Source organism: Notothenia rossii (assembly GCF_949606895.1).
Source record: "Notothenia rossii genome assembly, chromosome: 3".
Taxonomy (NCBI): domain Eukaryota; kingdom Metazoa; phylum Chordata; class Actinopteri; order Perciformes; family Nototheniidae; genus Notothenia; species Notothenia rossii.
The window spans coordinates 54009077-54025895 of NC_136901.1; the positions used below are offsets into that span (position 1 = coordinate 54009077).

At 42.1% G+C, this 16819-nt stretch overlaps 1 protein-coding gene and 1 long non-coding RNA gene across 6 annotated transcripts; both read right to left on the reverse strand.

Annotated features, from left to right (window-relative positions):
- Window positions 1-5693: 5693 nt before the first annotated feature.
- LOC307032268 (uncharacterized protein) lies at window positions 5694-10385 on the reverse strand. 4 transcript variants are annotated; one of them, XM_079670128.1, is made up of 11 exons: window positions 9993-10385; window positions 9310-9398; window positions 8993-9228; window positions 8661-8775; window positions 8142-8262; window positions 7970-8061; window positions 7420-7537; window positions 7221-7322; window positions 6949-7122; window positions 6307-6483; window positions 5694-6081 (listed from the first exon to the last, which is right to left on the reverse strand). In XM_079670128.1, the coding sequence occupies exons 1-11, from the start codon at window positions 10030-10032 to the stop codon at window positions 5795-5797; spliced, it is 1551 nt and encodes a 516-aa protein (XP_079526254.1). In that variant the 5' UTR covers window positions 10033-10385; the 3' UTR covers window positions 5694-5794. The 4 variants fall into 4 exon arrangements, with proteins under 4 accessions (XP_079526254.1, XP_079526252.1, XP_079526253.1 ...); XM_079670126.1 differs by having other exon boundaries at window positions 9310-9403; XM_079670127.1 differs by having other exon boundaries at window positions 8142-8259; window positions 9310-9403; window positions 9993-10384.
- A 675-nt stretch (window positions 10386-11060) lies between these two features.
- On the reverse strand, window positions 11061-12500 carry LOC307034472. Of its 2 annotated transcripts, XR_013806926.1 has the most exons (4): window positions 11886-12497; window positions 11624-11756; window positions 11448-11522; window positions 11061-11279 (listed from the first exon to the last, which is right to left on the reverse strand). It is a non-coding gene; the product is annotated as an uncharacterized lncRNA (long non-coding RNA). The 2 variants fall into 2 exon arrangements; XR_013806925.1 differs by having other exon boundaries at window positions 11448-11756; window positions 11886-12500.
- Between the last annotated feature and the right edge of the window lie 4319 nt (window positions 12501-16819).

Consider the following 16819-nt stretch of genomic DNA (forward strand, 5'->3'; position numbering starts at 1 on the left):
ACCAAGAGAAGGTGAGGGTCATCTCAGCTTTCGGGAAGGAGGATCTCATGAACGACGACGGTTGCACCCCATCTCAGCGGAAGGTCAGGTCTTTCCTCGGGATGGTGCTGTATTATCAACACTTCATTCCTGGCTGTTCTTCCATCGCAAAGCCACTCTACGCCTTAACTGCAGGGCAGAAGAGGAAAGCCAAGGGCTCTTTCGGTCGGAGAAGAGCTGGCACCTTTCGAGAACTGACTCCTCAGGATTGGACCCCTGCCTGTGAGAAGGCATTTGATGATCTGAGACACGCACTCCTCAACAGCGTGGTGCTGGCACACCCAGACTTTGATAGGCCTTTCATCCTCTCCACCGATGCTTCCCTTGATGGTCTGGGTGCTGTACTGTCCCAAATTTCTGCTGGTGAGGAGAAGGCAAGACCCATCGCCTTTGCAAGCAAAACTCTCAGTCGCAGCCAGCTCAATTATCCTGCACACAGACTGGAGTTCTTGGCTCTAAAGTGGGCGGTTTGTGAGAAGTTTAGCCACTGGCTCAAGGGTCACAGATTCACCGTCTGGTCAGATAACAATCCTCTCACATATATCATGACCAAGCCGAAACTTGACGCCTGTGAGCAGCGGTGGGTTGCTAAGTTGGCTCCGTATTCCTTCGAAATCAAACATATTCCCGGCAGGTTGAACGTGGTGGCGGATGCCCTCAGCAGAGACCCTTTCGTGAAACCTTTGAGGGAACGGTTGCTGCGTGAACCCTACTTGGAGCTACTGGACCAGGTCTGTGACGTCAGTGATGGGTCTGTGCAAGATGCCTTCCGCCTAACCTGCCAACCACAGTCACTGGAGGGTCCATCTCACTCTGACGCCATTGAAGGTTCAATGTCTGAGGATGAGGTCTCTTCTCTTCTTTCCTCCTTGGACGAGTGGGACTCTGCTCCTAGGGAGCGTGCAGCCTCCCTGGTTGATCACCTCACCACCTTTGAACCACCTGGCCAGGACACGTTGCATTCCCTATCTCTTTCTGAGCTGCAGTCACACCAGCAACAGGACCCAGTAATTTCCAGGGTCGCTCTCTATGTCGACAGGAAGCGCAGGCCTTCCAGACGGGAACGCTACAATGAGAGTCAGCCGACTCTGAGAGTCTTGAAGCAGTGGGATAAACTGACTCTTCTGAATGGCGTCCTCTACAGGGTCACGAAAGATCCCTTGACTAGACAGAAGAGGTCCCAGTTCGTGGTGCCGGAGTCGCTAAAGGCAGATGCATTATCTGGTGTTCACGACCATGCTGGCCATCAAGGTCAGCCCCGCACACTGTCTCTGGCCCGCCAGCGTTTCTTCTGGTACGACATGGAGAAGGATGTCCGCAATCATGTGAAGCACTGCCACAGATGTGTTCTCAGCAAGACTCCTGAACCTTCCGCAAGAGCCCCACTGGAGAGCATTAAGACCTCTGCCCCTCTGGAGCTTGTGTGCATCGACTTCTGGTCAGCTGAAGACCGTCACAACAAGTCTGTGGATGTTCTTGTGATCACCGATCACTATACAAAGTTGGCACATGCTTTCCCCTGCCAGGATCAGACAGCTAAGAGAGTAGCCAAGAAGCTGTGGGACAACTTTTTCTGTGTTTATGGCTTCCCTCAGCGCCTTCATTCTGACCAGGGAGCAAACTTTGAAAGTGAGCTGATTGCTGAGCTCTTGCAGTTGTCAGGGGTTGACAAGTCCCACACCACACCTTACCACCCTATGGGGAACGGCGGCACAGAGAGGTTCAACCGCACCCTGGGCAACATGTTGAGGTCTCTACCACTTCGCTCCAAACAGAAGTGGCCGCAGATAATACAGACAATGACTTTCGTGTACAATTGCACTGTCCATGAGACCACTGGGTTCGCGCCCTTCTATTTGATGTTCGGGAGAATCCCAAGGCTGCCAGTGGACCTTCTGTTCAGGAATGTACTTCATGATGTGACTGTGTGTGACTACAATGCCTACGTGAAATCCCTCTTGGAAGACCTGCACTGTGCCATGGCACTGGCCCAGAAAAACTGCACAGCGGAGCAGAGACATCAGAGTGACCAGTATAACAAACGGGTCAGGGGCCAACCTCTGTCTGTCGGTGACCAGGTGCTGCTGGCGAACAAAGGCGCCAAGGGAAAATGCAAGCTTTCTGACAAGTGGATGCCTGTTGTGCACACTGTGGTGGCCTCAAAACCAGCCCTCCATATCTATCGGATCAGGGATCCAGAGGGACATGAGCGTGTTGTTCACCGAAACCTGCTGCTGCAAGTCAACTTCCTTCCGCTGGAGGAGGCCTCGGATGGTGAAGATGATGCTCCTGTGCCCGCACCTACCCCTAGCATGACCGATACCGCTCCAGCATCTGATTGGCATGGGACAGAGGTGTCCGAGTTAGACACAGCAGCTGCAACAGCTGGGCCATCCCTAGCTGGTTCCCTCTCGGATGTTGACGGGGAGGATGGCCGCACCGCCTCATGGGTCCTTGAGCAGTCCCCTGTTGATGACTCTGTTCATCCAGACCACCCACCACCTCCTTCTGTGTTGGTCACCCCCGTTTCTAGTGACCCTGCAACTGCTGTAGAGACCCCAATGGCTTTCCCAGCTCCTCTGCCACAACGGCCCCCTGCCAATAAGCGTCAAGCATCACATGTAGATGGCCAGGTTACCTCACGATTCGGCAGAGTCATTAGACCTGTGCGCCGCTTCATTGAGTCCATGGCACAACTTGAGTCCCTTCTTGAGGGTTGAGATAAGGCCGCGTGCTGTTATTAATGTGTGAAATGTGGCGTGTTAGTCATTATTTGTGCTCTGGTGATATACTGCTGTATTGAGCCTTTTTTTATTTTTCGCTCATCCATATCGTTTGGCCAGGGTGTGGGGTGTAAACTGCACCTCACCTTGTCTGTAGAGTACTGTGGGTTCTTGCTGGGCCCAAGCGAGTCCCTCATTCTCTTATCCTTTAGGTAGGAAGCTCTTATTGCTGTTTCATATGGTTTTGTTGCTTGTTGTAATGGCCAGTGTGTTTATATGTGGATTGTTTTGCGACCCAGAATTTTGCATAATTCTAGCGGGGTGAGTGTAACAGGGACAGTTATGTCTCATTTGTATATAATATATTATGTAAATATGTCTATATAATTACACAAAATCTGTGTTTATTCTTGTTTCATCTTGTGTTAATACCTGACGCAGTAGGACTCACATCAGTATGTGGAACTATAATTTTAGCGTGTACCCCTACGTTCCTTATGTATGTGACACTGTTCCCCTTTTTTTCGCGGGGTTCATGCATCGTTCTCCCCTTTTGATACTGATCTCTGTGGGAGAGGTAGGCGGCTCTTCAGCCAGAAGCAATTTCCGTGTTTTAGTGTCGACTTTATGCAATTTAAGTTACTTTTTATTACTTATTTTTGTTGTAGTGTCTCACGGGTGTTCACAATGTATTTCTGTGTTGTTTAATTTGTATAGGGGCACGTTAAAGAGAGTACTGACTGGAGAAATGTTTTCTTTCTGTCGCTGTTTCGTCAGGTATGTTGTGTTACTTTTTACGTTATGCCCTTTTGATACTGATCTCTGTGGGAGAGGGGCACGTTAAAGAGAGTACTGACTGGAGAAATGTTTTCTTTCTGTCGCTGTTTCGTCAGGAGTGAAAATAAATGTACATCCTGAATGAAGCTACACGTCTGGGTCGTCGTCTTTCTACACAACACAACGCAGAGTCAGACACAGCCGGTTACAGATAGATAACTACGGCAGATATGTAATATGTAATGCAGCCGAACCATGTATTACAATGCCGTTATGTGATTAGCTCCAAAGAGAAAAGCAAGCAAACTCGGAATAAAGTATTATTTTTTTTTTTTTTAAATGTTTTCGGATTTCACATCGCATAAACACCATTTCCCAACGTGCATTGCGGCTAAACCATGAATCACCGAGCTGAGGATCTTGGTTATGGCTAGAAAGGATCCGTCTTGTGTAAAACTCTCGCGAGAGTTCGGCTGAATGTCACGTGGCTGAATGTTTACGTTTGGCAGGCAGCCTTTCAGTTAGGATCGTTAACATCAGTTGGCCACAGCAAATGATGGTGAGAAGCTAAACTATCTATTAATTATGTCAATGACAGGGAGTGTGATCGTTGAAAAGCGGTCTTGCTGGTGTTCAAAGAAGAATGACAACACTGTAGATCACCAACACTATGGTTTATTTTTTATTCACAGGCAAGTCAACGTTGTCGCAGTAAAAGTCCCAAGATAGCTCCTGGTGCAATAAAATGTTCCCTTGCAGTGTTTTACTATTATGTCTGATGTTTCTCTATTAATATTGCTGCTGCATTAATGTGTATGTTGCATCATGTTACTGCTGTAGATGTGTTTCCGAGCCGCTCCGATTACAACGAGAGTTACAACGAGAACGTGACGTCATATTTACAATAGAAGGATCCTTTCTAGCCATAACCGAGGATCTTGCCTACGTCTGTTTCCGGTATTGTTTTTGACGGATGTATTTTGTTATACACACATTCCTTCACATTTAATTTAAAATGTACATTAAAATATTTCATGAGGCTTTCTAAAATGTTTTAAAATATAACTACGGTTCGAGTTGAAGAGTTTATAAATTAACATGAACCGAAGCTGTTGCCTGGTAACGCAATCGTGCAACGTCACGTCCGTTAATTCCACATCCACACACATCGATTTAATAAATGAATATAGCCTTTGTATCTGCTAAAAGAGGTACCGACCAGCTGGGGCAACAGAAAATTAGCGAAATTGAGTGTGACTATTACAAATGAAATCATTATTATATTAATATTGATAATAATAACAACCGACCGTCGGGGTAGCATTTGCTTGGCATTTCCGGGTATATCTCCACTGGTTGGGCCACGTTAACAATACTGTGTAAATGTCACGTTTGAAGGGACGAAATCGTGACAGCTTCACGTCTCCCATCATGGTAAATCGTCACATGTTCACGTCTTGCCGTGATACCGGGTTGTGCTGACCATGTCCATGCCTTTATGACAACAGTGTACCAATCTTCTGATGGCTACTTCCAGCAGGATAACTCACCTTGTCACAAAGCTCAAATATTCTCCAACTGGTTTCTTGAACATGACAATGAATTTTACTCAAATGTCACAGTCCACAGTCATCAGATCCAAATCCTACAGTGCACCATTGGGATATGGTGAACGAGAGATTTGCGTCATGGATGTGCAGCCGACAAATCTGCAGAAACTGTGATGCGATCAGGTCAATATTGAGTGAAATCTCTGAGGAATGCTTCCAGTACCTTGTTTAATCTATGCCATGAAGACTTAACGCAGTTCTGAAAGCAGATGGGGGTCCAACCCATCCTAGCAAGGTGTACCTAATTAAGTGGCTCGTGAGTGTATTACTTAGCTCAATTTGTATTGTTAGTGTGTGTCTGTAGGAGTAAAGTCTAGACACATTCTTTGGATGTAAGCATTGGCTAATTAAACAGATCATGATTAAATGACATGATGATAATAAGGATGATCACCAAAACCTTATACCAGGGGTGGGGAACCTCTGGCCCTCGAGGTAACTCGGATCTGAAGGTGACTGATAACTGCTAATGGCATTTACTTGGATACCAGACATAGTAAATGCAAAGCAGGATCATATAAAAAAAAAGGTAATAAACAAGCCATTCAATCGTAATACTCGTTTTAATACGTTGACATGCATACAACACAATAGACTTGTTAAGTCCTGTTCGTTGTCCTGTTTGTTGTCCTTATCACCGTCCTGTTAGTTTTCCTCATCACCGTCCTCATCACCGTCTTGTTCGTTGTCCTCATCACCGTCCTCATCACCGTCTTGTTCGTTGTCCTCATCACCGTCCTCATCACCGTCCTGTTCGTCGTCCTCATTACCGTCTTCAATGTCTTCCTCCATCATGAGAAAAGACGAGTCCGAGCCAATACAGCTGTAGGTGCTGGTGACTCTGCTCAGTTTCTGCTCCAGAAGATATTGATGGTGTAAAATACAGCAGTGCAGTCCCCTGTATCCCTCTTCTGTTATATCGCTTGGAGAAACTAAAATAAAAAGACAAAATGACAGTCTATGTAAGGCAACTTTTAATTGATTGATGTTGGTTCCATATAAGCAATTTGAATGTTTAACTCCGAGGCTGTATATTAGCTAAAAAGATTTGTGATTCAGAAAAAATGCAATCATTACAGATGCTATTCAGTGATAGACATTTGACACTGGGAGGGGGGCAGTGGCAAATATTATAAATCGGTATTTGTGGAACATACTTTGGTTCCTGATGTCGTCTTTTGTCTGATGAAGGAGGCGGTCCAGTTTGTCCAGTGCCTGCCTCAGATTTTGACAATGCTGGGTCATCTCCTTCACAATGATGACTTTCTCCTCTTCCATACGCCTGACCAGCATAACCTGGTCAAAAAGTCGCCTCTTTGTGCGCAGGTTCACCACTATAATGGAAAAAACACAAAATATAACAACCACAATGGTAAGGCTAATAAAACAAATAATATCAGTTTGTATTCAATCTTTTTTAATTAAATTGACCAAAACCTTAAAATCTGGTAAAAAAAAATTCAACCTCGCCGCTTGCTGAATTTTTTCAATTCTGTCTATGTTGGCAGAATTACATTCAGTATGTCTTGAGATTCAACATTAGTATGCAGTTCAGGGTGGTCAGGAAGGGTTTTACTGTTTCCATAGATATGCCTGTCCCAGTGAGACTAGACTATTAAGACTTGATAGGGCAACATCATACAGACCTTTCAATATAATTATTTTAAAATGATTTGTTGTGATCATGATGATTTGTGACACCTATGTTGATAGCTCTGTGTTACATTGGTGATTGTATTCTAGTACTTCAACTGAATTTATGGAATATCTAGGGCAAACAAAAACAAGTTGTTTCTTACCATCTCCTTGCGCCTCCCAGGGCAGAATGACATCCTCAGACAGACCGCATGCTGCTTCTGTGTCAATTTTCTCTGAACAGGCATCAATGGTGTTGTACTGCAGTATCCTCTCTCTGAGTTTCTTCTTGAGCTCTGTCAGTCTTCTCCGTTTGCGTTGCCTTGTTTGGTTGCTGTCTGTAAAGTAAAACAAAATACAAATAAACTAATATTAATAATACAAACAACAACAACAAGAAACAAATATTGTTTCTAGATAACGTAATAATAAATACCATTTTGTCGATAGAGGTCGTGTTTCTTTCTTCGGAGGGAATAAATAATTTCATCTATTTCTCTCTGGAGCTCCTCTTGGCTACTCTGGGCTCCATGTTTCTCTTGAAAACAGAAACAACAAGGTGTAATCATAAAACATGAAGCCAAATGTTTGGAAATATGGAACCAAATCTATACCACAGTGATCATATAACATACCAGTGGCTGCCCATTGCTTGACCTCCAACACCCACTGCTCCGTGTCCTCCAGGGAGATGTTCAGCTCTTGCTTGAGACTCTCAAGATTGTCCACTTCAGTTTGTGCTCTCTGTGTAGTCTGGTTAGAATGTTTCAAAGGAAAAAGTGAATATGCGTTCCAGTTGGTTGAGAAGGTTGTTTTTTACTGAATTCCTTTATGCACATTAACTGACCAGACAACAACATGAAATGCTAAACACCTTCTCTTCAAGGTTGGCAAGTATCACCTTAGTTTCCTTTTTTTTTCAAGATCAAGCAGGATTAACATTATTATTATTATTATTATTATTATCCAGAAATTCAGATGAATCAACCTATAGTGCTTTATTAAAAACAAACAGAACAGAGACTCTCTTGGCAGAACAGTGTGCCATGGCAGCACCATCATAATGAAATGATTGCAGAATACATTCAATTCAACAACATGTAGCTAAGGATGGTGTTAAATTACTACAACAACAAACTCGGATAGTCTTAATATACATTTTGAAATGCAGCATGGACGTCTTACTTTGACAAATCTCTTTGAGAGTGTCTTGTGGAGATTCTCCACCTTCCTGTGGTTCCATTGCATAGCCAGCACGGTTATCATATCTGCTCTAGCTGTAAACACAAAAACATGAACATTCATATGAGCTTTACAATGTGGCACTACTTAAAACTATTTGTTTTCCTCTACCAACCTGATTTGGTCATGTATTTTGTTGTCAGAGCTGCCCTTGAGAGGAAGCTGTTAACCTGTTCCACTTCCTCGCCGACAGTATTTCCAGCACCTTCCTGGCTTCTGCCACCCCACTTCACCTGCTCAGAATCATAAACAATGAGATCTAGCTATTTAGTTCAATATTATAATTTCTTGTACTGTACATCTTTAGTTATCATCAGTGTCAGGAGCAATTTCAGAAAGTTAAAATGTTCTGATATTGAATTATGCTTTGAACTACAATGTCACAACTGCAGTTATTTGAAGCTCTATTCATTCATTATTTCTACAGTGCGGATATATTTACTAAAATAAACATAATGGGTTTTGGAAGCCTATCCTTGTGACAGTCTGTTTTGTAACAATTTTGTCAACATTTGTAACTATTACAATTATTCCACAGGCTTGAATAGAATATACTACATGATATTCTTATGTGCACTACAATTTCTAAAACATTTGAATCTAGTGACACAAATGTTTAATTTGCATACTGTACCTCGCATTTGCCTGTGTGGGCCTTGGCGTGCATTACAGAGAGAAAAGGTTTCATCTCTGTAAGTGGTTGGAGCTCAGGCAACTTTGCTGCCATCTTCTCCAAATAAGGCCAGTACCTGTAATGACAAAATCAATTAGCTCTTCCAGTTGCATGATGGCATAATAGTAAAAAGATAAACCAGGTCCTTAAAATTACCAGTACAATCCTTGTAACCAACATCAGCATTTATCCAAATGAATGTTTTTTTTGCTTTACATCTACTGGATGTGCAAGAATTAAATAGATAACACGTTTCCCACAAACACTTCCAATTTTGCAATAGTTATAACTACCTGCAGGCAACATCCATACAAAAGAATGTTGCATTCGCAACTTCAGCCAGCTCCTTCTGCAGGAACATTGGGTAGGCATATATTTCACCACGGTAGTGATTTAGGCCTTGTAGCAAGATGCCATGTCTGCACACAGCTATTTGCAGTCCTTCCTCGTCCACCTTGGCCCTGGACTTGTGTGAGGTTTCTCTGCAAGCTGTGAATGTTGCCGGTCCACAAACATCACGACCACTTTTCTGAAATAGACACAATCTGTTACATTTAACCCTGTGCTAAGATAAATAAATAAAGGGTTAGGGGATTGAATAGATTCTTACAATCGTCATCTGGCTCCTGATTTTGTCGACAAAGGCAGACACTTTACTGTCCTGGGCAATGAACAGTCCATCAAATAGAGACGGTTCATCTGTCCTGCGAAATTCGAGAAAGACATTGTAAGCAACATTATCATACATACATAAGTTTGATTGTGTCCTCTATTTAATGTGGCCAATTTGCTTTTGCCATAACATTTTCATAAATGTGGAAAAGGTCTTTGTGAATTTGATCTGTAATTCTGTGTAAAGTCTTTTGCCACCATTATTTAACATTAGTGAAAAGTTTACTGACTTCTTGTAAAAAGGTAAAAATAAAAGTACATCCTTTATATTGATGGGCATGGAATAGGGCAGAGGAAGGCATAGAAAAAGGTTCCTGGGCAATTTAATACATTTTTCATGAAGCGATTATATCCAAAACTGGTTCTTAGCTCCAACATATCCAACTAACGTCAACCATTTAACATTTTAAAGTTGAGTTAACTTTACAGGCGTCATATATAATAATGTTTATGAATTGGATTTATATAATTATGTGTAATTTCACACCAACCATTGTTTTCTGATGGTCTACAAACTTTGGAAAAAGAAATTGCAGAGTTGGGGAAAGTTAGACATTTCAGCAAAGACATTCAGCTTAGTCAATAAAACAACAACTAAAATGAGAATATGATTTCACTGACCCTCTGGACTTCTTGAAGCGATAATGCTTTCTATTGCCATCTACAGCAATAGCCAGCATGTCAGGTGTGCATGCTGGGCATTTAAAGGGCTCCACCAGGCATAGATCTTCTTGTCTGTAATTACAGAAGGCAAACTCCCGAAAGACTCTGTGGAAGATATCGCTACAGATTCTGCCTGTCTGGAAAAAAGAATGGTATTCATTTGGTTAATTAAAAGTTTGGTATTCAAAAATCTTGAAAACCACATTTTATTCTTACCCTTCCTGTGGAAAACGATCGATGTTCAAGCATTTTTATAAATACTTGCTGGGATAATGCTGGGCTGGCCAATTTCATTTGCTCGAATGATGTGAACACATCAAACTTAAAAATAATTTTGCAGCTGTCGGTTACTGGCCAGTATTTGTATCCCAGCAAGTCACCTATGCTCGGGGACCATTTGGCGGAACAAATTGGGCAGCACACAGAAGGCAGACGAACGTTGTATGGACCTGAGAAAAAATATAAATGTGCAATTTGACAGCTATCTATGCAATGTAGGACAAAAGTATAATAGTAATCCTGTATTTCTGCTTGATCGTCTTCTGGTGGCAACAAACCATTGATAGTCACCAACACGGTCTGCTTTCCTGGGATGATGGTGAAATCTTGGCTTGGACCATAGAAGCAGATTTGGGATGGCGGAGGAATTGGAAGCAGACACACTGCAGCAAAGACAATTTCAGAGATTCATATGCATGTTAGGACATGTTAGGAAATGTAGTCAATACAAATTGAGACATTTTAACTATTAAAGCAAACTTCCGACATGGTGAAAATAATGCCGCTGTATATGTAGTGCACATTAGGAAACCATGGTAAGGGAATATGTAATACCTTATTTGAACCCACCTTGTTCACAGAGTCCATATTGGCCACTTTCATCCACAACCACTAAGGATGTGGGAGGAATAGGTCTGTAAAACCCATCAAACATGGCTTCCCTGTCATGGAAGACATGTTTACCATGGATAATAGGGTCACATGCCGGACAAAGAAAGGGAGTTCCTGGTGGAACACAGTCCAAGCACCGGACCACAGCATCAGCAGTTTTGCATTGGAGACAGGAACGTGTAGTGACAATCTCTGCAGCCAATTTCAAATTAAGGAGCTCTGGCATTGCAGCTCTGAATTTTTGTTCACGTTTCAACTGTCTTTGGGTCCATGTTGATGCAGTGGGTGTTTCTTCTGATGATGCAGGGACAGTGAGAGAACCCAACAGGTTTCTCAGTGTCTGAAGATGTTGATCTAAAATAACAAAATATAAAACAAATCATGGAATTTAGTTTAATTTAAAAAAGATATTCCATACATGGCTTTTCACTTTACAATGTATCATGAACAAAGCTATTACATACTACAAACAATTACCTACATTTCAAGTTGAAGGATAATTTAAGAATTCATTGTGCATACCAAGACTTGGGACCTGTAGAGGAATCTCATGTGTCTCCTCGACCTCTGGGGACTTCTGAGAGCTGGAAGGTTTAACTGCATAAAACAAAGTACGATGATATGGGAAACATTATTGAGGACCGACCAACGACATTAAAACTTAATGAAACACTAGAACTAGATTATATTTTACAGACCAGATCGATTCTTATTCCAATGTTGGGCTATAATGTTCCCATCCAGGTCCCTCTTCCTCCAGGAAACATTTGATCCTTGCGTTATTTTCTTTGGTATCTTCTGTATCTTCGGTTTCTTTGGTTTCTTTGGTATCTTAATATATAAATATATAAAAGAGATTATATATTTCCCTTAATTGTTGCACACACATCTTTGTAATGTGTGTGTCTGTTATCATTTGAGTAAATGTTATAATACATTTTTGGATAATGTTGTACTTGCCTTATTTGCCAACTCATCTGCGAGGGCATTCCCTATCTCTAGCCATTCATTCAGTTGCTTGGATGACATTTTTAAGTGAGGATAAAAAGGGCAACAACAAACAAAGGATGAACTGACATACAGGGAGGGAGAAAAACAAAACAAAAGACAAGAAAACGAGAGGGGTGAAAGAGAGTAGGAAGAGGAATATGGCTCTGAAAAGAACCGTTGATTTTTTTATGATAATAGGCTACTTCATATAATTGAATTGATAGATGACCTGAAAAAAACCAAACAGATGAACTCAGATTAGCTGTGCTACCATGTAATTTAATTGTTGCTTCATAAATAAGCATTCGCCAAAATAAAACTACAGGCACCAAAATCAATCAAGTCCCAGGTAAATCAGTAATTACAGGGAAATATATTTCTCTTTTTAACTAGATGTGATGCTTTCACAAAACTTAAGTTGAATTAGCGAATGTTTAAAGTAGTAAAACAACTATGACCTGATGATATTCAAGTGTTGAACTTACCCTAACTATCATTAATGCAACATGTTAGGTGACATTTCGAAGAAAGAAAAAGTGTGTGCATTATAAAAAGCGCCATGTAAATGTCAACTATTATTATTATTATTATTAAAGTGCCATTTCCTTTCGCATTGTTTACGTTCATATCATGTCCTGGTCTGGTTAGCTGAATATACATACTTTTGCCATTGTTATGTGTTATGTCACGTGCTACCAAGGGTTTTGTTTTTAGACAAGATTTTAGCTCCTTTTGTGCGAAGGGGAAAACTCTCCCTACAACTTGTTGTAGACGAACCTTCTTATATTGCAATACATATCCGTTAGCGCATATAAGCTAAGCGCTAAGCGCTAACCTTTACAGCCATGCTATAGAGCTCCTGCGGTCACGTGACTTTTGGTTATCAGCCACCATTTTGGCAGTAAACATGACGACCGGCGCCAGCGTTTTCCTACCGTGCGAGTATACATCTCATTTTAATTCAAGTGAAATTCGGCTTTATCGTACAAAATTAGAAAGATTAAATATAAGCGACCCATATAATGCACCCGGTGTGCTTTTCAAGAGCATAACCTCCTGCTCTGAAGACGATGTACCCGACTTGCGCTACGCGGACATCCACAGCTATCTTGTAAGCTTTCCATCAGTGTACTCAGGAGACTCCCTCAGAGCTTACAAAAGCTTGGAGGCTTACAAATGGTGTCAGTCCGGCTTCGTAAACAACATTCAACTGTGGAGTCTTACATCCAAAAACTTCGGCATCATCACTGCAAGGGTAAGTATCAAATTATTCCAGTTTGATAGGCAGTGTCACGTTAGCATTGTTTGTTTATTAGCTTGTCTAGCTACGGCAGTGTCACGTTAGCATGTTTGTTTATTAGCTTGGATAGCTACTGCAGTGCGTCTGAAACTAGTTTGTATTTTTGAACGTACTCAACCAAAGTGGCTGGCGTTTTTAACCTTTATTTATCTATTTTTGAATTTCACATATAGGTTAATCACTCCCAAAGGCTTAATGAAAGTCAACTAAAGCCATGGGTGGTGGTCAGGAACGACGGGGTTGTGCTGGGAGCCCACTGCAACTGCACAGCGGGACTCGGGGAGAGCTGCTCTCCCCGAGTCCCGAGGAATATTTTCAACACGGGTTTGTTTACCACTAGCTTGCTACAAGCTAACTGGCTAGGCTGCACCAGAGCCACACTTGTTGAGTTAAAAAGGGACATCACAGAGTCCGTTAGCTATAATAACTGGGTGCTAGATTCTACTTCGGTAAAAATTAAACTGACCAGAAACTTTTTGTAGCATTGTACTGTATTCCTTCACCCACCTGATATGAAGTGATCACTGCATAAGCGAAAGCAAACGGCCGGGGGGTCCCATCTTTCAGTCTTGTTCAGACGGCTCCTGGCTCTTTTAATCGCTGCGATCCACTTTTCCCTCCTCTCCGCGTCTTTTGGAATGCGATAATAAGATACACCTTTCTTCTTCCCACGCCTATTTGTGCAACCTGGTGCACAGCAGTTATCCACCATCCTCGACAGTCTGCCAGTGCCTGCCAATGAATTTACTGACGCGATTACTGCCAAAATGGCTGCCCCCTTCGTTTCTCATCACGTGACCAGCATATGTGACATCATCCGCAGGAGCTCTATTGCTAACAACATGCATTCGCCTATACTGCCTATGCCACGGGCCAGCCCTAAAACGTAAAACTGAAATATCGTGGTTAAACATGATTAGTAGAAAAACGACAGGATTAATTAAAAGCGTAAACAAATCAAATGAAATACAGAAATCAGATTTACCACTTGTAAAGCTCTGACGCTCTTTAACAATCCTTCTTCTTCTTCATCTTCTTCTTCATCTTCATCTTCTTGGCTCGTCGCACTTTTATTGATGCGCAAGGTTAAAGTTCACGGGATTACGATCGTGACAAAACGTGACAAAAGGTTGTAATAAACTGCTGCTAGAAATGAATAATGGGAAAGCTACGTGGCTATGGGTCGTAATATCGTGATCAACACTGCTTAAACAATCGACCTATTTGGTCGTTTTTTGTAGGAGGACAGGCTGTACCTAAAGCATGCATACAAAAAGTATTAAAGATAAAAAAAAAAATTATATATATTTTTAAAGTTACACGTTTTACATAATACACACCCTGTGACAGTTCTGCGGATTTAGCAGCCAGGTATTGCACAGTTTTTAACGGCATATATATATTGCACATACGGCAAATATTGCACATAGTTGGTATTTATCAACAAGAGGTGTTATAGTCTGTGTTGTTTTGTGCGGGGTCTACTAGGGGCTGTGCTGGTTCTATAGTCTGACCGCTGCAGGAAGGAATGACCTGCGGTATCTCTCCGTGAGACAGCGGGGGATGGCGTCAGGTCCACCAGAACAACCTGCTGGCTCGTTGCGGATACGTAATTTCACATTCTAACACAGTTTATTTGTACTTGATTGTTGCCAACTACGATGCTCAACAGCTCGCTTAACGGAACTTTGACGCTGGTCTCAGTTTTCTAACATCCATGAAGGCAACATGACAGAGGGAGGCCTGTCACTCAGGATGCCAAACTACTCTTTGGTAAGCCCCGACCCCCCAAGCAATATCAGGGCCAAAACTTTGAAAGCGAAAAAAAAAAATCTGAAGGTGAAAAGCAATGTGAAACCTGAAAAAACAAGATTTGAAACTGAAAAAATCATTGTTTTGAATCTGAAAACAAAACATCTGTGCTGAAAAAAATAAGGATTCAAATATCAAAATATGTACACTGAACAAAAATATAAACGCAACACTTTTGTTTTTGCTCCCATTTTTCATGAGATGAACTCAAAGATGTAAAACATGTTCTATATACACAAAATAACCATTTCTCTCAAATATTGTTCACAAATCTGAAAAAATCTGTGATAGTGAGCACTTCTCCTTTGACGAGATAATCCATCCCACCTCACAGGTGTGGCATATCAAGATGCTGATTAGACAGGATTGGCAGGATTTGATCGGATTGGCAAAAACTTCAGAATTTGTATTGACCGCCATTCAAATGACAGCGTTGTTTTCCCCCAAAAGTGGACGGGACGGCATTTTTGCCCGGAAGTGACGTAGGTGTTACCCTCATCTATAGGGACAAGTGCCATCAGTTTGAGGCTTGATTGAATAACATTAATTAAAAAATAAATCATACTATCAAAATACTACAAGGAATGAAATAAGCTTGAGATAATTGAAACTGTGGTTTGAATAAGTTCTAATAGGCTATTGTTGTTTTTAGATTTAGAAACACATTTTTTTTTTTTGGCGTTGCTATGACGACCATACTACCCGCGAACGATGAGAACGTTGCAAGCAAGCTATGAAAGAAAGAAGAAAGCTGAATTATTCTAAAAACGTGGCTCAAAACGGGAGGTATACGGAAGGGAGGTACAGAGGAGAACATTACCAGTGAAAGGGAACAAGTGAATGAGGAGGAGGACAGTCAAGCGAGTGCAAGCGCAGCCACAAAGGCCGCCCAGTGCTAACGCTGCTAACGTAGCTGCGAGTGACTCCATCAGCAACAGCGCAAGTGAGTCCATAAAAAAGAGACACAAACCAGTTCAGAAATACAACCAGGGTTAAATTAAATTTGGATTCAGCTGCAGTGGGACAGATAATGAGCCCAGCCCACAGTCCGTGATTTGTGGTGAAGTGTTAAGTAATAATTCTATGAAACCATCGCACCTCCAACGGCACCTTACAACTAAACACGCCCACCTGCAAGACAAGCCAGCGGAATTCTTTACAAGAAAATGTGATCTACTGAATAAGTGCAAGTCAATGATCCAACCCAGCTGTACACCCATAGCGAAGGCCCAGGAAGCCTCGTATTGTGCAAGCCTCCGCATTGCAAAAGCCGGTAAGCCACACACAATTGGCGAAAAACTTTGTCTCCCACTCGCAAAATTAATGACAGAAATGATGTGTGGCGAGAAGGCTGCCAAACAGTTAAATTTGGTGTCCCTTTCAAATGACACTGTGTCACGGTGAATAGTAGAGATGGCAGAGGATGTTAAAAATACATTGATTGAGCCCATTAAAAGTAGTAGCTATTATTGCATCAAGCTGGACGAGACTACTGATGTTGCAGATTTCGCCAATTTGATGGTTTATGTCAGATATGAACATGATGGTGCAGCTCAGGAAGACTTTCTGTTCTGTCAACTACTGGACACCAGAACAACAGCTGAGCACATATTCCAGCTCCTAGACACGTTTGTGCAAGAGAATGGACTTGAATGGAAAAAGTGTGTTGGAGTGTGCACAGATGACGCAAGGGCTATGACTGGCCGCCACAGCGGAGTAGCAGCTCGGATTTAAGAGATCGCACCAGAGGTGCGATGGACACACTGCAGCATCCACCAGGAGGCGCTGGCGG